Raw genomic sequence first — 20,749 nt, 5'->3', positions numbered from 1 at the left:
TGCTACTGTTTATAGGTGTAGATGGGGTTTTCTAGATGAAATTCTTGATCATGGAAATGTGCAGGAAGCTTCAGAATCTGAGAAAATTGTATTTTGCCTGCACACAACATAGGCTATTGCCATCTGCTGCTCAAACCAGCAGAAAAGGCTTATTTTCTTTGAGCAGTTTAAACAAAACTGTTTCTTTTTTCTTATAGGCTTAATTGGAAATTACAAAGGGAGCAACTGGGTGAGATGGATTAAAGCCAAATTTAAAATGAAATGTCCTCAGAGCTGCCTGTTTGATGCCTGCAGTCTAGCAGGAGATGTGTCAGGTTTACTCCAATCACTTCACTTTCTCTCCTTGCTGCTTCCGTTTCAGTCCCTCCAAATTTTTGCTGGAGCTCCTCTTTGAGGTTTTGGACTCTGATTTTACAGCACCTAGCCCAGATGGGACCCTGTCCTGAACAGAGCCTTTGGCAGAGACCACAGTACAGGCAAGGACAACTACAGCAGGACACCTGTTCTGCTTAAAACAGCTAAGATGCTTAATTTGAGAGGTCTGCTAACTTGACAATTGCTCATCTGATGTGTAGAAATACTACATGAGTTTGATGCTCTGCCATTCATGTTAATAACCTGTAATAGCTGTGGACAAAAAGGAACAGAAAACCCTGTGTGGTGTTTTGCCAAATGCCAAGTCTGCATTTTGGTTATCAAAAAACTCAGAGCTATTTGGAGCCAGGATTTTAGTCAGGTGCCTTTAGTTTGGCGGTAAAGCTTTTCTCAAATTCCACTCCTGACCTGGGTCCTAGGAGGTGTTTCAAATTAAATCTTGGAATTCTGAAATCAGGTATCTTGTTCTAGGCTGCTTTCAAGTGCAAGAGGTGAATTTTATCAGGATGCTGGCAAAATTAGGTGCTTCTAGCTTAGGGCTCTGTGAATGTCTAATGAAGGTCAGAATATTCTCCCTGATGGTTATCCATGCTGCTCATCCGATGTAATGAGAGATTAGTGAAAGCACAGGCTCTGTTCTACTCCATGCTAAACTGAGAGCAGGGAAGGTATTGTACCTTCCTCCCACCTGGCAGCTCAGAGAGTGAACTCTCTATGGAGAGCTCACTTTCCATATAGAAAGGTCACATGAACTTCACACTTACTAGGTTTTATTAGCCAATTTTTGACATCCTTCCTGATGGCTCTACTGCATGGCTAGCTTGAGCTCTTCATCCTTCATTAGCAGTGATAATGATGTTCATTTTCACTCCTTGCTCCCAGTTGCTACAAAAAAGCCTTGACCCTGTAGATACTTGATGACTGCTCAGCCTGCACTACTTATGCTTTTGTGCAAACATGGTGCATATACTTATCCTGTGGATTAAAGCACTCTGAAATAACTTACTGCTTAGACAGTTCACCCTGAAAATTATGCAAGTGGCTTTAGCACACGTAGGCACTAAACAAGACTGGGTAAAATAAACCCAACTTCAAAGATAAAACCAATAATTATGCTTTTATATTGATTTAGCTGAAACTTGCCTCAGGAGTATTTTGCAGTCAGACTTTCATCAAAATGTTCTTTATTTTGAAATGGATACTTTGTACTTACTGTGCATTTTAGTAAAACCCTGGAGCTGCATTGTAACTTTGCCAATGACAGCGGTAGAATTGGTGTTGTGTTTTGGTCTGTGGGCTATTTTTCAGCATCAGCTTTTATTAAAAACTTACCTGTGATCTAATAGTAGAATTTGAGAGTGACCAACGGAGAGTCCAAACCAGTACATCTATCTACACCATTTAAAAAAATCTGATGATTTTTGAATGTTAAATGTTTGGGATTAGCAATACAATTAACTGTTAATCTAGTGCCAAGAATTTAACATGTACCTTGTCTGAGGTGTTGCTATGAATTATTACCAGCATCACAATCTTTAGCTTGCTTTTTCCACACTTCTATGTGTTAAATCATTATTGATCAAAGATGGAAGCAGCCCACAAGAGTTGGACTAGAACAGCAATTAGCCTAACAACTGGTGGATCCTCTACAATTCAGGGCTTTTGAGTTTCTGCATTATAGTTTTTTCTAATGTTCCCACTTCTCTAATGGAAATTTTTGCAAGTAACCACTGAATTACATGGCTGTTCTGAAAACATCTGTTGATCTTTATACAGCGTCTCTATAAATGGCCAGTGCAGATATTGCATCCTCGTCTTAATGCTTATGTCAGCATTAATGTGACAAAAAAAAAGAAAAAGTGTCTGTAGAAGATAGCAGATTCTTAAGGCAAAAAATTTTACGCGTCTCTCTTCACCTTCCTGTCTTCTACTGAGACATATTTTAGTCCTGTCCAGCTGACAAGGGATGATGGGGATTACTGCTATGGTACACTGCATTTAAAATTAGGCTGAGGAGAGATGTTAAAATGCTGCCTGATCAATACAAATCCATCCTGGTACATTGCCATGCTCTTTTATTTAGAAACTTGAAATCCTCTTCTGCTTTAGGGAGGTCAGATAATGTCCAGCTGAGAGGAAATCTCCATATTGTGCCTGGTGAAAATACTGCAGCAGCACTGCAGGTTGTTCAGCAGGTGGAGTGAGGCTTCAATTCTGCTTTCATGCTGGTGTAAATCTGGAGATATACTGTAAAGTCAACAGGCCAGCCACTCCTCTGTCAAAACGGTAGAAGGTTTGCCTTGTAGTGATGTCAGGGACAACTGATCAATGGGAAGTGCCCAGATACAAGCCCAGAACCTAGTTTTATTTCTCTAGTTTTGCAAATTAAAAAACAATCTTTTTGATAAAAGGACGTTGTCTTCTTTCTCAATGTTTTACTTCTATGTATGCGACCAGTTGTATGTTATTTTAAATGTTAATTTTTATTAACAAGTCTACTCTTTTGTTCTGCCTCACTGACCAGCCATTACAGCCATAAAGTACTGACAACCACTTTGCATTAAAGAAGATCAGATAATCTGTATTCTAGTAGGTCAGCTGATCAGTCAGGAAATATAGCCTTATTCTCTCAGTGGTTATTGTTATTCATATCCAGGGAAACACTCTGCACAGGAACAGCAGCAAGGTTATACAATCGCAGAAAACTTTGTAAAGCATTATCAGGAATATTAATAGTTCTGCCGACTTTTCTTATTGTTAATGGGGGAGAAGGAGTTCCCCCTAAAACAAAGCCATGGTATTCAACTTAAGTCATACACTGTATCATGCTCTGATAAGCAGAAAACAAAAAGTTATTTCTTGAATTTTCAGTGTTTTCCTTTTTGAGATGCTCTTTTAAAACAGGTGCATTTTTAATATGTTCTTACTAAGTATTTGTTCACTACTTCTAGTACTTAAATTTATAAATGTGATATCTGAAATAAAACCTGTGCAGAATGTAATAGAGGACAAACATGTCTTCATCTCTTGCAGCAGCGTACTGTGACAGTATTGAATTTTCAGCTACCCAATCATTTCCTGAGTAACAAAGCCTGGGAACCAAACTAATTTGTTAAAAAGGAGAATGTAATGAACTTCTTCCACACTTTTACTCAGAGACCTCTCTGCAAAAGCCCAGTGTGACTTGTCTTCAGAAGGCATTAATGCATGTGGGGGCAAGAAAGCTTTTGTACATGTATCTATGTCTTGTCTGTTTGGCTTTTGTGCCAACTTCAAAGCCATCTGCTCTGGGGTGGAAAAGCCTGCCTAACAGACGAAGGCAGCTGCCATGAAAGTTTTTGCATGCTGATCTCTCGACTACTTCTCCCGTAACCTTGGATGACCATCTTTTCTAGGTAAAGACAGAGAACATGAACCTCTGGGTTAGGATCTGATAAATCGTGCCTTTCCCCTAAACATATGTGATTAGTTATATCACTCCCGGTAAGCAACAGACTAAATCACGTAACTTGAGCACCTGGCCTCGTACATTAGAGATCAGCATTGGTCTGCTCAGCTCAATCTATGTGCTATACTCTCTGTCGCTGCACAGCTCTTCTCCAGTTGCCATATCCCTGTGACTGCTTTTTGCTATATCTACTCGCTAAAAACAACTGTGCAGCCAAACAGGATATGTGTTAACTAGGGCTTTATCGTCAAGTGGCGCTTGACTTTAGTCCGAACCACTTTAAGTGCCCACCCTCTTCAACCTATTCACAGGAGGATGTATGGAGGTGTCCTGGTTTAACCAGGATAGGGTTAAGTTTCCCCAGCAGAGGGGGGAGCTCTAGCCGGGTTATTCAGATACCATGCGGACGTCACATCCTGGCAGGTCACATTTTTCCTGGCGCGGGAGCGCGGTGCACTCGTGGTTTTGTACATCGTGCTTCAAACTGCTGTATTTGGTAGCTATTTTGCTCTGTTCACTGCTATCACTATTACTGTTATTGTTATTGCTGTTGTTTGTTGTGTTGCTATTGCATTGTTGTATTAAACCTTTCCTTATTTCAGTCTTGGGGCTTTGTATTTCACTCCCTTTGTGGGGGAGGGACAGCGGCCGCGTGGTCTCAGACCCCGGCAGAGGCTAAACCACTACAGGAGGTTTCAGCTGAGAGAAATTATTTGTCCAGAAAGATCAGTGTATCAGTGTATGCTTCATTTTATCAGCCAGGGATAGAAAATCATTACTCTGTATTTGCTCCTTGCTTTACATTCACTTCTTATGATTTACTGCATGGAAAGTCAACTGGCTTGGACTGCTGGTGTACCAGAATAAGACCTTTGTGGACTCATCTTTTTCCAGCACAGAGATGAACATGCAGTAGTTGGACACGTTTGAACCAGGGCTCAGGAGTTCATTCAAGCTAAATATAACATTGCAGTGCTGTTCGAGGTGTCAGGCACTAAGCTTATATATGACTACTTTTTTTCCATACAAACCCACCGGAACAGCTTGACATCATTCACAAAACCAGCCCAAAGTACAAACTGGTTTTCATTTGCTTTCCCCTTAACTATATAGGCTCAGCAAAACAAGATCCCAGTTAAGAAGGAGCTATCCATCTGACAGATGTTTTTACTGAAACCCAGCAGTGGGTTCCTGGTACATCATGTACCTCTCTGAGTCCCTAAAAAAGACTCAGGGCAGCAGTCCCTCTGGAAATCATATTTGCTTTCCCTCATAAAAGGGAAGCAAGGCAGTTTTGTTATGGCCAGATGGGAAAGTTTGTGTTACATGCCTTTTTGCACCAAAGTGACTCATCTGAAGTGAGAAGCTAATTACTATAGGCTAATGACAGAGAAACTGGGACTTTAGGTGGGTTGAATCCCCCTTTTGCTGGCTATACAAGGAGCCTGCGCTCCCAGTCTGAGCAGCGTGACCAAGTTCGTGGTGCAAAGTGGGATGAATTACAGATCGGTGAACCTCAACACGTGGCCAGAGAGACATTAAAGTGAAGGAGTGTCTCTGGAGACTTTCAGCCTTAAAAATTAGGCTGGGAGATTTCTATGGCCATGTTGACTGTTTGTTTTGTATCAGATGACTTTGGATTTAGGGGATTGGAGAGGTTGCTGTTGTTTCTGGTTTTGTTTTCTGTTCTTTAAGGTTTGGGGAAGAGTCCTATTCTAGAAGCATTTTCTCCCATCTCTGCCTAGTCCTGGCAGGGTCAGGAAACAGGAATGAAAATATGTAAAGTAAATCTCAGATAAGTATCAGTTTTCTGATCTCCTAAAGCAGCAAGTGAGCAACAACTTTTGTGAAAAAATCTAGGTGCTTTTTTTTGTTTAATTTTTAATCTCTTTCACATCATACATGCTAAAACAAACAAAATCTCTCTGATGAGGAGCACATTCTCAGGTTTGGCCCTTGAAGGTCTTCACTGTTGCAGAGGGGACTGTGACATGGTGATGAGACAAAAAATGTTCACACAAGGATACCTAAAGGTGAGATATCCCAGCCCAACTTAATCTCTCTGCTTTTGCAGATGAACAAATGACCAGCATCCCAGCTATTCAATTTAAAGCTAGCTCAAGTATCTCTGTGCTAAGTGCTACCCTGCAGCCATGAGCTAATATAGGTGTTACTTGTGTCACTGCGTAGCATTCTCTTGTGTCATCTAGGCTTGCACTAATAAGTGACTGCCCACTGTCACTTATTTACTGAACACTTCAGACCTATTTGTTAATTTGGGTTAAATTCAGCAAATAGTTTAAGTTGGTAAAAGAGGAGGAGAAAGAGTTGCTAGTGCTTAAATTTTTTGAAACAGAAGGGTTTTTTGTTTTGTTTTCCCAATCTCAATGCACAGGGAGGCTTGGAAACCATTCACAGACAGGAGGGGGAAGTCTTTCCCTGTGATTTCTCTCAACCTAGAGACTTACCCAAAGCAGAAGATGACCCATGCTCAGTTGTGTGATTCCCCAGCCATGGTGCGCTGGTGCGGGTGGAGGAGTAGGAAGCTGCCTGGCAACTGCAAGAGCCTCTGAGCAGAAGAGGCTTGTTTGGAGGAAGAGAGTCGCCCCATCAGTTCAGTTTGGCCCAGGGCTCTGGCTTGAGGGAAGGGAAACACTCTGTGGCATCCAGCTGGGCTGTACGGGGAGCCCATCGCCCCAGCGGGTTTGCACGCAAGTCCTCTTCGATGAGGAGATACGTGCTAATGTGCTCTGATCAGAAAGTGGACAAATACATCAGCATTTTGGCAGAGTGGTCTCCACAGCAGCTGGTATTTGCCCCAAATTCACCCTGCCTCAGTACCAGGATGAACAATTTATTAATTGAGAACCTCTGTGAAGGCAACACTGGAGGATGAAGTTGGTGCATGCTGTGGAGCGGAGGATTCACAGGAGGGTGTCGGGGGAGACGTGGTCAGTGTCTGCCAGGCCCCAGGATCTGAATCACAGGGATTTCAGAGAGCTCATCGCTTCCTGGGAAGCACTCAACACCTCGCAGGATCAGGCCTGCGTGCCTGGTGTAGAGAGCCCTACTAAACCCCATGCTCCTGGGTGCTGAAACACCACCAGCGTTTTCAAAATACTCCAGTAAAGGGAAATAGTAGACCTAGTCAGAGAACCTTGGACTGCTTGGAGAGAAGAGAATACACAATTTTTATGTTTAAAATATTCTGATTTTTCCTAAATCACTGTTGATTAAAAGAACTATGGGAAATGCAGAACTACAGAAGCAAAAACCTAGCATAGCTATAGATAGATATTGTATGTTTTACACAACTATAGATATTATGCTATAGCATATCTATACCTATGTTTTACATAGCTATAGATAGATTATTGTATGTTTTGAGGCCAACGCTTGAAACTGCAGTTTAATGAAAATTGCATAATGCTTCAGCATGACAAGAACTGCCCAGTTGATGAAGGATGTGTCCAGGGGCTTGCAGTCTTCTAGAGGGTGAATTAACTCATTGCACAAGGATTATGACAAAGTAAAAAAAAAAAAAAAAACAAAAAAAACCAGACCAGGTGTTGACGCTGCTTTGTGAAAAGACAGCATTATGGTGAGAGAGATTTTTACATTGTAAATTAAAAAGTACATTTGCCCTGTTTAGATACACAAGCGCCTATTCTTAGGGTGCACGGCTAAGTTTGTATGCATCTCTGTTAAAAGTGTACATTTGACTATAAACTCTTCTGGACAGATTGTCCTCCTGTACTACAACAGAGAAATGCAGTTTCTCTAGGTTAAAACTATACTAAAGTTTATGTAATAACCCTTACTATTTCTGTTTCTGAGGCTAGCTATTAAGAATTGATGTTTTATATATTTTTTGCAAAGTATAGACATTAATATTTGTATAAGTTTCAATTATATATACTGCAGAAAAATATGTAAAACTTTTGGAAGACAAGATTACAAATTAATGCCTCACATAAATAACCTTTTCTTACCTCAGTTGTTCAGCTGAATGTGGGGGGCTACTTACGCAAGTAAGGCTTTCTCATCTCAGTGAGATTTGGCAGGATCAAGAACAAAATTAAAAAAAAAAAAAAAAGTAGTCCAATTTAAATAAATCCCTCGCTCTAGTATTACTTAGCTTCACCCAAGCTATCATTTTCCAGACTCATAAAACTGTCATGTCATTAGCGTTTTGGGATGGTCTCCTTATAAACCTGACCTTTACAATGGATTTTACACCTGGGTTTAAAAATCTCATTCTTACTTTCCCCCACAGTTGCCTCATGTACTGACTAGAGGGGTTTGTCAGATGGGTGCTGGTTGGATTTACAATGCCTCATTATGTAGCCAGCTTCTCACCTGTAATTCTCTAATTTGTAAGCTAAGTGAGTCAGTGGAGAAACATATACAAAAGTATGTATGTGACCTTAATTCCGGGCAGGCAGATCGCACGTGGTTCATAATGGTGTTTATTGAACTCCCCTATATATAGAAACTCCAGCCCAAGAGAGGCTTCACTCCGAGGGCTGCTTGATCCTCCTTTTCATTGCCAGGTGGTGGGAGGCACTTTAGCTGGCTTTTACTGTAAGCCTGGTGAGAAATACCCCCAAGATGTTTGCTGCACGAACTTCAGCTTGGTGACCAAACATAGGCCCCGTGGCAGGGAGGTGTGCATAACGAACGGGGATCGCTTTTCATGTGGCCCTCAGAACATTATTTATTGAACGCTACGAGCAAATTAATCCCAATCCGATGCTGGCTGCGCTCCAAAGCATGGCAATTTCATGTTACAGTCTCACGATACTAGATTCACAATTTACTGCTTAGGCACACATTCATCTGTAGGAGTTCTTCTATGTCCACAAATTGTTGCCAGAATTCAAAATCCCTCTGCGAAGCAGTTGATTGCATAAAGGAATGGTATTATCTAATATAAAATCCAGCCCGGCTGTTTGCATTTCTAGTTCTAAAGTAAGTGAAAAACAATGGTACAGCTTTATGCTTTCATGTGATGGCCCCATGCCAGTTAAAAATTGATTAAAAAAAAAAAATTAAAATAATAAAAATATTTCATAAAATCTATTACTAACAATAAACTAATAAACTATGGGAATATTAACAAAATATTAAATATAAATAATAAAAACATAATAAATATAATAAAATATAATCCATTCACATTGCTTCAAGAGATCATTGCTTGTTTTCCCATGTCCAAACACCCTGAACTATGAAGAAGACAGGTTTTGAGTCTGAAACTTTCAGCTCGAGTCTACCTCTATAAATAATCAGTTTTGTGTAATTTTAATGAATGGTCATGAATCAGCTCTCTTGTTTCCCCACCAGCTTGGCTGATAACACCTCAAGGAAAGGTCATGGTTTCAGGTTTTGTGGCAATCGTCTCCACAGTTCCAATAATCAGATACATCTGCAGTTCCTGGGTTACCCGATAATACTGTACAAAGAATAGGGTCACTGTGCAAAGTTCATTTCCAAAGGCAGGCCTGTGATGGGAGACTTGAGTAGACCCAGTGACCTGGGAGAGGTTGTCCAGTGGAAGAGGGACCTCAAGAAATGGGGGGGAAGGAGCGAGCAAAGTTGAGATCAGTCGGTGTAACTTCAGTTCCTGGAGAAATACTGCAGGCCCTTAAAAGATAACGAACAGATAAATAACAGCCAACGCAAGTTTCATAGATTTTGTTCTTGATGAGTCCCTCTAACTTCCTTCTAAAAGAGGGCAATGGGCTTTGGAGAGAGGGCAGAAGTGGCATTTGGCTCTGGTATGGCATGATACTCTTCCTTTAGCAAGCTAGGGAAGCACTGTGCAGGTGAAATTATGAGGTGAGAAATGACTGCTTGGATTGTGCTCGAAAGTCATTACAAACACTACATCCTTTGTATTAGTAGTGAACTTATGGGGGTCAACAAGGTTGTGTTTGTTCAGTATTTTCATTAGTAACTGGAGGATGAACAGAAAATGTGCTCGCAGTAAGGTCTGAGCTGAAGGACACGGTGATGTCAACGTGAAAATGGCAGATGTTACTCAGGGGTGTATGAGTAGGACACAAAGTCATCATCTCTCCCCTCCTCTCACCGGGGGTTAGGCTCCACCTTGCATCTTGTGGCCACTTCTTTGCACTGAACATACAGATGTGCTAAAGAAAGTCTGAAGAGCAGTGATGGGAGATCTATCAGGTATGTCCCACAGGTAAAGGTTAAGTGAATTAGCACTGTTAGGCCTAGTGAAAAGATGGAGAGTGAAGGAAACACACTGGTCACCCTTAGATATGCAAAAAGGTGCAGCACAGAGAGTGGGAATCATCTCTTCTTCCATCCGTGGCAGAAGTAATGGCTTTACAGCAAGGAGTTGTCAGACAGACAGACCTGGGGACCATCTTTCTGATGGTATATGGATAATCAGGTACCAGGGGAGATGGCCTGGGGAAGCCATGAAGTCTCTGCATCAGAAATTTGTTAGGACAGGCTGGACAGGCACCTGCCAGGATGTTCATGAAGGCAATAAAGTAGTTACAAATAGTCTTATTCAACATGTTCCCACAGTCTGCATGTGCTATTGCTGTCTATGCATAATAGCCACCAGAATATTCTCTTGTATCAATGACATTGTAGAGACTGTTTAACCTGACATATCCAAAATTCAGCAAGCATTTAATTTCTTTTGTCTGAATAGCAGACTCCCCATATAAATACATGAACTCATATTTAGACTGTATTTGCAGCACGACTGAAAAGTACGGAAGAAATCTAAGCTCATTCTGGGATTACGTTCCTGCCTGTTTGTTTTGGCATGAAATTCTGGGGTCTGGAAGAGAAGGGTGGGTAGTGAGGGGGAGGATCTGTTTTAAAAATATATGCAACTTCTGCAGACCTTGTAAGGCATCCAGTGGGAGTTGCTGATAGTGAGGGCCAGAGAGATCCATGGGGTGGATTTTTTGTCATTTAACAAGCACTTCAGCCACCAATTCTCACAGGGGCTCAGTTACATGGGAGCGCACCGCTGGGCATAAGGCAATGGCCAGAACACGATCCTGTCTCATCCTGGAAGGAAAAGTGGCCTCCCATTTGGAGGACCCCGCCAAGGCCTCTGAATCCTGCGAGCTCAAGCAGTCAGGTTAGGGTCCTGAAATCCACCCAGCTCCAGAGTTTCTTTCCTTTGAAAGGTCTGACTTTCACTAAAAGGGAGAGGTATGCCAGGAAGGAGCCCACATATGGTTTACATTTGCAGGTTGAGTGTTTAGAAGAGCCCCTCAATCTCTCCAACAGGCTCAGGATGGAAAAGGAAAGATCCTCTTGGCTGGCGTAGTCTTCTCTGTGTGAGAAGGGACTGACCCATCCAGGTGCTGGTTTTTACTTAGGACTCAGTGCTTTGTCAGCCAGGCCCTTGCTAAATCCCAGAAGAGACACCATTTTAGTGCAAGCTACAAAAATCTCATTTTATTTCCACTTGGGTTTGTTAGAAAGTTTCCATACCAATGTGCATGTGTGGGTATTGTATTTCCTTTCAATATATCTGGTAGCACTTGGAGATTTATAATGTGTGCTGGGCTTCACTGTTTATTGCTAAACCACAAGTCCGCTTCTTTCCCAAAGTGGCTTTTGCTCCCTCCTTCTCGGGTACTAGTCCTGAGGGCAAATCAGGGTGCTGTTTTAAATTTTCCATTCTCCTTAACACACACATCTAAACTCTAGCCAAGTATTTATTTGCTTTGATTTCAAAGACGATGTCTACCACAAAGCTCACTTGGACAATGTGCAATATTATAAAAAAAACTACTGAGAGAAAAATGGAATCCAGCACTATTCAAAGATTATTCAAAAGAGACTAATCAGCCAAAATTAAAGCTTCTCCCTATGACTGTATCATTCTTCATCTCCCTCTGAACCTACAGCAAAGCTTTTGCTATAAAAGTCTTTTGCAGTGTGCGCAGAATGCGACAGAATCCTTCTGCTGTTTCCTTATTTTCTGTGAAAACCATCCTTTCTTTCCATGCAAGAAGCATAACCTCTCCTGCAGGTCATCTTAGTCACTAGAACCACATCTGTCTTCTTTGTGCAAATAATATTTTGATTTTCCTTCTGTATCAGTCTGATTTGATTAACTTATGATTTTTATTCCTACTTCAGTTTTTAAAAACTGACTTAACAGCATAAGAACTAAAATGCGTAATGTGGTATTAACATTTCTTCATGTTAATTACCAAATTAATATTTTCCCTTTCCCTAGTCAGAGAAAGCTCAACTAAATCCATCCCCTTCTGCTATTCCTCCACCAGTTGTTCACTTTTCTGTCCACGTCTCAGTTAAAGGAAAAAAACCCTATGCCTTCTTCTGCATGGTCTTCTACTCAGAGTATAGTTACAGTCTCCCTAACCTCATCCTTAACATCTTTATTCTGCTTTTAAGTGCCCCTTTTCGAATACCTTTAAAATCCCATTTCCCTGCTCCTTCCACAAGTATGTATTTTAAGATGCACAGATAATTCAGCCTATCTGAATTTTTCCCATCACCTTTACCTGTCTGATCTAACCTTATATTAGCAAAGGGCAGAATGTGGCTAAACAGTGTGTGTTGTTGTATTTAACAGTAAGAGCTTAAAAGTAGGGTACCTATTATGTTACAAAAAGGATTAAACATACAGATTTTCTGTGGCTGTCAGGACAGCTTCAGTAACACTTCATGACAGATTTGAATGCAGAAATCGTAGACATCGGTAGCTTTAGTGAGTGAGAGAGGTTTAAAAGTGGAAAACGCAAAAGGGTAATTGGTGTTAATGAACGCCTCAACTGAGTCTTGCTAGGATCGTAAGGATGACGTGCGTTACTTACTGATATCCAACATTATTAAGTAAAATCACATTGATCTAATTATTAATCAATGGAGATGTCTTGCCAGCGTAGAGCAAGAAACTGCTATTTGCAAGAAAGCGTGATGGAGCCACAGTTTTTCTGTGTGCTTTTGACTGGGAAGCAACAGGTCTATTGCTTTACTTTTGCTTGCTGTAGGGTTTGTCTGGCAACAGCAATAGATACAGAAAAACTTGGAAAAAAAACCCATCCACACCTTTGCAAATCTGTTGAAGAACTCTGATCCTCTGTACGGCAGCCCTACAGGGGAGCAGTCCTGGGGAAGTCAGTTCCTGGGTTCAAGCCGTGCGCTCAAGCTTTGGATACGATGCGTGGGGGTTATCAGGCACCTGCAAAACAAGCTCTACAAAAGCCAGCACTAAGGTAGCTAAGAGGAAAGGCTGAGGAGAAGGAATTAAGCCTAAACCCCCATGGAATTTTACACTTTGCTCAGGGCCAGACTCGCAGCAAGACATCTCTGAGGGGCTGTCACTGCATCAGTGTGGAAATTTCTAGTACAAAAAAAAGAGGAGGAAATCCTTATTTTTTCTCCATCCTCTAACACACACTTAAGCTGGATGTGACAGATTCACTTTTTTCAAAGGGCATTAGGATTTTGGGTGGTTCTGTACACCGTAGCAAGCTCTTAGTGCCATGGGAAATACACTGATCTGACTGCCTAAGGCACGCAGGCCTCCAGGGCTAGCCATAACTGAAAGTGGAGAAGAACAGGTGTGGATTTTAGGTATGTATTTTTGTCATCAGGGGCATAAATTCCCTGTGGTGGAGACATAGATATGTTATAAACATACATGTATGAGTGCTCCATTATGATCTCAGCCTCAGTTGTGAGAGTCATTACATAGTTTTGTAAGATTGAGTAGATTCAGTTCAATATATCACCAAAGGAAAATAGCAGAAAAAACATCTCTGGACGATAGCTGGAAACTAGACTGTGGAAATAGATAAATAAAGAGTCAAGTTTCAATGCTCATTTTGGTGGGGATCTTGTTTGGGGATCTTGGCAGGAGTATATGAACAACTGTTACAACTTAGAAAAAAACACCACCACTTTTAATTGTGCCGGTTTCAGGAGCAAAGATTTGATTTTTGTGTATTCTTAATGCAGGAGAACCAAATACTAGAGAGGAGAGTAAGGTGTGAGAAAATGACACCTGAGACCCTGGTTTGGGGGATCAGAGGGTGGGAGCAGTGAGAATGTGAGGTGGAGACCTTGTCTGAGAGGAAGCATCTGGTAGAAGAGAGGCAGAGCAGGAGGCAGGGGTGCTACTGCCACCAGCGCTCACCCAAGTACAATGAATGATCAGGGTTTAAAACCTAGTATCCCTCTGCATCCCAAGCGTTTGGAAAGGACTGTATTTGAGGATCTACTCTTGTCTCACTGCCAATTAAAACCAAGATGTCTCTTTAATAGGGTGCTAAAATATTGTCTTTCTCTAATTATGTCATGGTTTTGTAATGGCTGCTTGGGATAGAGGAGCAAGTCTGAAATGTGTGTGGAGGGGACAAAACACCTGGTTTGGGAATGCCACTGCCATTTAGCACAGCTCTGCAGAGGACTGCACAGTCGTTGCGTGTACAAGGGGAGCTGAAGCTTCGTGAACCTGGGCTAAGGAAAGATTAAGGCTGGGTAAGTGTAGTACTCCTGAGAGACAGTGCCCAGCTGCTCACTGAAAGCACACTGGAAGCAGGACAGCCTCAGCAGGGATGGGAACCAGTTATCCCTGCTGCGTGGGGAGAGCCCCACCGCATGTGACCTGACTTGCTCCAAACCCTCTGAGTTTAGACGATGTGTCTTTCTGTTAAAATACCACCTGGTGCTTCAGCAATGGTTTTCATGCTGTCAGTCTGCAGCCTAAGAAGCTACTATCTATCTATGTAGGGTACTATGAGCTGGAGCCACCTCACTTGTTTTCCTTCAGGCAGCAAAGGGACCCTTATCAAAAAAGGGATATGAAACCTGCCATTGCTGCAGGGACCCTCACAAGCCGCCACTTGGGTTCAGTAAAAGAGGGAGGCCACTTTTCCTGGAGGCAGCGGGAACACTGCAACACCATGGGGAGGATGGCAGCAGAGCGGCCTGGCTATGGGGTGGGGTGAGGAGCTGGGAGCACTGGGAAAGCCTTGTTTTAACATGGACGGTGATGGGGAGAGGTCTGGGATGGCGTCTGCTTCACCTCTTGCTCCCTGCATCGCTCCGGCACCCCTGGCAGAGCCACACACCGTGCCCCCTGCGCCAGCGCGTGCAGCTGGAGGGGCGCAGATCCTGGTACGCGCTTGGGGGTTTCCACAACGCTCCCCTACCTAATGTCCAACGTTACCAGCCCAATGCCGGCTTGCTCACCCAAGCGTACTGGTGTTTACTCAGGTTTTAAGCTGTAAATTTAGGACATTATCTGCACTGTATCTCTGAGGACTGCTCCTCAACGTTTCTTGCTCCTTTTCCTCCATTTCTCCCCCTCAGTGTTTAACAGTTTACCTTTTCATTCCATGGCTCTGGAGGGAGTTTTGGTGGGTTATCTTGGGGACCACTCGGTAAAGCCCTAGGCCACCAAAGATCAGGCGTGCCATAGAAATGCCTGTTAATAGCTCTTTAGGTGCTGGTTATGTCTAAACTGGCATTTCCCAGGGAAAGGCAGCTCGGGTCCCCTGGCCGGTGGCTCTGGACCGCTGTGAAGCTGCAGGGCCAGGTCGGCATTCACGGGGTGCCCCTCTGCAACACTCCTTCTGCGAGTAGGGGCACGGGGGGCAGGGGGGGTAGTTTAAGGAAGAAAAAAAGCTGTGTAGCCACTGCTGCCCGTGGAACGAGGGTGCCTTTGGTGCAGGCGAGCCTGCGTGCTCGGCTGGTGACCCGGGAGCTGCCTCTTCCAGCCGGGGCCGTCGGCTGCGCTGGGGAGCCGGGCAGCAGCATCTTTGCAGGCAGGGGCGGCCCTCCCCTGCCAGGGGGTGTCCGGGCGCCTTTATTCCGGCAAACACAGACGTTTAAAATAGGATTTTGTTCAACCGGCGTTAAGTGACGCCGGCTCTATGTATAGTCCGCGCCCGGGACCAGCCAAGTGACGCCCATCTCGGAAAAACCCGGAGCGACCCGGGCCCGTCCCGGGATCTCCCGCAGGGCGACCACCCCCCACACCCCCCGGTGACCAAGCGGGCCTCCGCTGTCCCGCGGCGGGTTGCGGTGCGGGGGGAACCGCCCCCCCCTCCCCCGCCGGCGGTGATGCCCGCCTGGGCCGGGAGCCGGCGGGCCGGGCGGAGGAGGGGAGGGGAGGGGAGGGCAGGGCAGGGGGTGGGCGGCCCGCTGCCCCCCCCCGGCCCCGGCCCCGCAGCGCTGCCCGTCCCTGCCGGCACGTGCCTGCCCGCCCCCTCGGGCCACTGCCGCACCCCGACGGCCCCGGCATGGACGCGCCCGGGCAGCCGCCCGCCGGCCCCCGAACCGGCCCCGAGGGCGCGGCGGCGGGACGGGGCCCGAGCCCGAGCCCGGAGGCGGCCACCGAGGAGGAGGAGGCGGCGGCGGCGTACGTGGAGATCCGCGGCTCGCCGCGGGGGCCGGAGGAGAGCCGCCAGCCCCCCGAGCTGGCCCCTGCCGGCGGCGCGGAGCGAGCGGCCGGTCCCGCACCGGAAAGCGCAGCCGGCGACACCGGGGATGTCGGCGGCTCGGCGAGCGGCGGGGCGGCGGGGCCAGCATCCTCGGATGGCGGGCGGGATCGCCCGCCCTCCCCCGGCGCGGCGGCTGCGGCGGGATGCGGCGCTGACTCCGGCCCCGGCTGCGGGGGGGCGGCAGGGAGCGGCGGGCCGCCGGAGGCGGGGGGCTGCCCGGAGTCCTCCTCCTCCTCCTGCCCTTCGCCGGTGGCCAAGGCGGGCGGCTTTCCCGCCACGGGCGACCCGGTGTCGACGGAGGGCAAAACCTCCTCGTCGTCCTTCGGCTACGAAAGCGAGGAGGACGAGGACGCGGGGCGCAAGGCGGCCCCCCCCGGCGCCCCCCCGAGCATCCGCCCCGGCGGCGGCCGCGACGAGGCGCACTACATCAGCACGCAGGAGATCCAGCTGAGCGAGGTGGACCACGACATGGACTTCGACGCGGGGCTGGCCGCCCGCTGGGACTTCGAGGACAACAACGTGATCTACTCCTTCGTGGACTACGCCTCCTTCGGGAGCGACGAGACCCCGGGGGACACGCCGACGGAGGAGGAGGAGGAGGAGAATAGCTGCTACCTCAGCACGACCACCAGCGAGCCCAACAACCAGACGGACAGCATCGACAACACCAGCAGCACCGAGATCGTGAGCCTCGCCTCCGAACACGACACCCCCGGCGGGGAGAAGCGCGCCAGCTCGGGCGAAGGCCGGTCCCAGCGGCCCGGCGGGAGCCCGGCCGCCCAGCTTCTCCTATCAATCAAAGCCGCTTCCCGGGCTATAAAGGAGTCTAGCAACGGGCGCGGAAAGCAAAACACTCTCCACGCTGCCAAGCATGAAGGCGACATGAGCCTCCGCGTCCCCGCGGCTCCCGAACGCAACGCGAGTTTAAAACCGGACGCGGTCCGCGACCACGCGAAAAAATTCATCGCGGTCCCCGCGCGGCTGCAGACGCGGTGCGGGGCGGCCAGGGCGGGGGAGCACTCGAGCGGCGCCTCCAGCGCCGTCAGCGAGCTGGACGATGCCGACAAAGAAGTGAGAAACCTGACGGCCCGGGCTTTCCGCAGCCTGGCGTACCCCTACTTCGACACCCTGCGCCCCGGCTCCCGCGCCTCCTCCGCCTCCCTGCCCGACAATGCCCTGGGCATCAACCGCTGGTCCACCTACCTGGACCTCAAGTGCAGCGGCCTGGGGCCGAGAGCCGAGCCCAGCCTGCTGCGCTCCGGCCGGCCGCAGACCAAAGCCCTCGAGTTCGTGGTCAGCAAGCTCGACGGGGAGATCGCCCACGTCGAGGCGCCGCGGCGGCTGGGGGCGGGCTCCCGGGTGGTGACCCTGCTGGACCTCGGCGGGGCCCCCGGGGCTGGGCCGCCCCCCGAGGCGGGCGGCGGGGAGCCGGCGGACGGCGGCGGCGGCGGGGGGGGATCCAGCAAGAAGTCCAAGTTCGCCTCCAGCCTCCTCAAAAACGTCATCTCCAAGAAGATGCAGCTGGAGCACGAGTTCAAGATGGAGCGGGGCGAGATCACCGACACCTCCTACACCGGGCTGGGCGCCGGCCGGGAGCCGGAGCCCGCCGGCGGCGGCGGCCGGGAGCGGCAGCGGGAGGGCGGCGTGCAGCGGCAGAGCTCCCGGCACTCGGAGGGCGGCTCGGACTGCGCGGCGGCGGCGGCGGAGGAGGCGGGCGAGGGCGGCGGCCGGTCGCCGGCCTCCAAGGCGTCGACGCCCCGCGAGGGGACCCGCAGCCTGGACCGAGCGCTGCCGGAGGAGCTGTGCGAGGTGAAGCGCAGCGCCTCGGAGGCCATCAAGGCCACCTTCCTCCGCAGCCAGAACAGCGCCTTCAGGTCCTGGAAGGAGCGGGAGGCGGAGAGGAAGGAGGAGAGGGCGCCCGTCGGCAAGCTGAAGCTCTCCGCCAGGCACGATTGGCGGGCCGACCTGGGCGAGATCTCCGCCGGCAAGTCCACCAGGATGTCCCGCCTGTTCGTCCCCGCCATCCAGCACACCCCCCGCGAGAAGGAGCCCGCCAAGCGGGCGACCAAGTGCTCCGCCGCCGCCTCCTCGTCCTCCTCCTCCTCGCCGCCCGCCGCCAAGCCCAAAGGCCCCGAGATCAAGATCAGCCTGGGCAGCCTGCAGCAGCCCCGGGACGCCGCCTTCAGCATCGCTCAGCTCCTGACGCCGCAGATCGCGGGCCGGCCGCCGGAGGAGGGCCGGGGCCAGCAGCCCAAGCCGCCCAAGGCCGGCGACGGCCCCGACAAGGTGCCGCAGTTCCTGGTGCGCGACGTGAGGGACGGCAAACACCGGGCCCAGGGGCCCCTCCACCAGGTGCGGGACGTGCGGAAACTCATCAAAAGCTCCTACAGCTGCGACTCGGGGGATAACAGCAGCGACAAGGGCAGCGTCGCCTCCGACCAGGGCGGCCCGGAGCAGAAGCCTCGGCAGCAGCTGGTCATCGCCGGCGTCCCCAGGGCCCTCTCCCCCGTGGTCATCACCTGCCAGGCGGTCGGCCACGCCAGCACCAAGCCCACCGAGGCGGGGGCCAAGGCGGCGGGCAGGGCGCCGGCCTGCCCCCCGGAGGGCACCGTCCTGGTGCACCGCACCTCGGGGAGGCTGCCGGTGGCCACCATCGCCCCCAACAAGAGCGACCCGCGCCAGCCGGCCGTGCTGAAGATCGTCTCCAAATCCGCCGCGCCCTGGCGCCACCAGCCGCCGCCGCCGCCCGCCGAGAGGGGCCGGGGCCCGGAGGAGGACCCGCGGGAGGAGGGCAAGGCGGCGCCGGTGCAAAACGCGCTGGAGAAGCTGACGGCGGCGGTGCGGAGCATGGAGGAGCTGTACAGCTTCAACAAGCGCGAGTGGAAGCGCAAGAGCGACCCGCTCCCCATCACCGACAGCCACGTCCTCTCCCTCATCGCCAGCCAGGAGCGGGGTGCCGGGCCCCGGCCGACCCCCGCTGCCGCCGCCGGCCCCGCCGCCGCTCCCGCCCCGCCGCCGCCGCCGGCGGAGAAGGCGGAGGAGCCGTCGGGCAAGGGGCCGGGCAGCGAGCGGCTGCCCCGCCGCCCCGCCAACAGCAACACCGCCGCCGACAAGGTCTCGGCCAAGGCAGCCGCCTTCGAGAGCCTGGCCCGGCAGCGGCAGCGCGGCCCGCCGCCCCCCCGCGCCGAGCCCCCCGCCGCCCCCCGCGCCCTCCTCACCCTCCGCGGAGCCGGAGGAGCCGGAGCCCCGACGCCGGGCAAACCCCCCTCCGAGGGCGGCCTGCGGGGCCAGGCGGCGCCGCGCTCCCCCCGGCTGCCTGCGCCCGGCGGCGATGCGGAGCGCGGCCCGGACTGCGGGAACTACCTGGCGCTGCCGCTGAAGGCGGCCGCCCAGCCCGGCTCCCCCCCCTCGCCGGGGCCGGGGCCGGGCGGCGGTGTCCGCCCCAGCCCGCTGTCGGCGGCGGCGGCGGCGGCGGCGCTGTGCAGCCCGCAGCCCTTCGGCACCGCCAGGCGCCCCGGCAGCCCCGGAGCCCCGGCGGGACCCCCGGCCGCCGAGGAGTCCCCCCCCGCCGCCGCCCCGCCGCCCGCCGAGGGGCCGCCCGCCGCGCTATACCGCCCGCCTCTGCCCTTCGCCGCCCTGCCCGGCGCCGCGCCGCCGCCGCTGCTCTGCTTCTCGCCCTCCGTGCCCGCCGCGGCGACAGCGGCCGAACCCTTCCCGCAGACGCAGCGCAGAGTGCTGCTGGACGTGAGCACCGGGCAGTACTACCTGGTGGACACGCCGGTGCAGCAGCCCCTCAAGCGGCGGCTCTTTGACCCCGAGACCGGGCAGTACGTGGAGGTGCCGGTGCCCCAGCAGCCGGCCGTCGCCCCCGTCCCGCTGCCCCTCTCGCCCCTGGCCCTCAGCGCCGGGGCCTACGGTGCCACGTACATGCTCTACCCCGGCCTGCTGCCCGCCGCCGCCGTGCTGCCTGCCGGTGCCCTGCCGCGCCCGTTATCCCACCCAGGCAGCGATGCCAGCGCCCCGGCCGAGCCCGGCAGCCCGGCGGCGGCAGAGGTGGCTTTCGCCGAGAGCCCCTACTACGTGGCTACTGGCAAGGGCCCACCGCCGTCGCGGCGTGGGGCAGCCGAGGCGAAGCCGGTCATCAGCATCACAGCACCAGCCACCGGCCCGCGGATCGTCGCGCCTCCCTCCTTCGACGGCACCACCATGCGCTTTGTGGTGGAGCACCGGTGAAGAGCACGGGTGAGTGGGTGCAGGCCGCTAAGCATGGCGGTTGCCGGTGACAATGAAGGGCTGACCGGGTTTCCCAACACACGAGAGCTGTGCTACAGCTTCACCTCGAGGGGGGTAAGGAACGGTCCTGGGAGCCGCAGGGGGGCCCTCAACAGGACTTAAAATACAGGTATAAGGTAGAAACACAAAGGTTACGCACACCCGTCGGTGC

At 50.7% G+C, this 20,749-nt stretch overlaps 1 protein-coding gene and 1 long non-coding RNA gene across 2 annotated transcripts in view; both read left to right on the top strand.

Annotated features, from left to right (window-relative positions):
* The window catches only part of LOC141942814 (uncharacterized), a 69,839-nt gene that overhangs the window by 41,144 nt on the left and 7,946 nt on the right, over positions 1-20,749 (top strand). The gene's annotated exons all lie outside the window — the stretch shown is intronic.
* Positions 16,105-20,538, top strand: C4H4orf54 (chromosome 4 C4orf54 homolog). Its single transcript, XM_074866986.1, has 2 exons — positions 16,105-19,463; positions 19,890-20,538. Exons 1-2 carry the CDS (start codon positions 16,105-16,107, stop codon positions 20,536-20,538), a joined length of 4,008 nt encoding a protein of 1,335 aa, XP_074723087.1.

This window comes from Strix uralensis, chromosome 4, assembly GCF_047716275.1.
Source record: "Strix uralensis isolate ZFMK-TIS-50842 chromosome 4, bStrUra1, whole genome shotgun sequence".
NCBI classification, from domain to species: Eukaryota; Metazoa; Chordata; class Aves; order Strigiformes; family Strigidae; genus Strix; species Strix uralensis.
Note: the sequence above shows the minus strand (reverse complement) of the source record. Positions and strands in the feature narration are given on the sequence as shown.

Coding starts and splice junctions, on each gene's coding strand:
- C4H4orf54 (XM_074866986.1), top strand. CDS start 16,105: ATGGACGCGCCCGGGCAGCCGCCCGCCGGCCCCCGAACCGGCCCCGAG. Junction 19,464..19,889: donor GAGAGCCTGGCCCGGCAGCG/GCAGCGCGGCCC, acceptor CGCCCCGCCGCC/CGCCGAGGGGCCGCCCGCCG.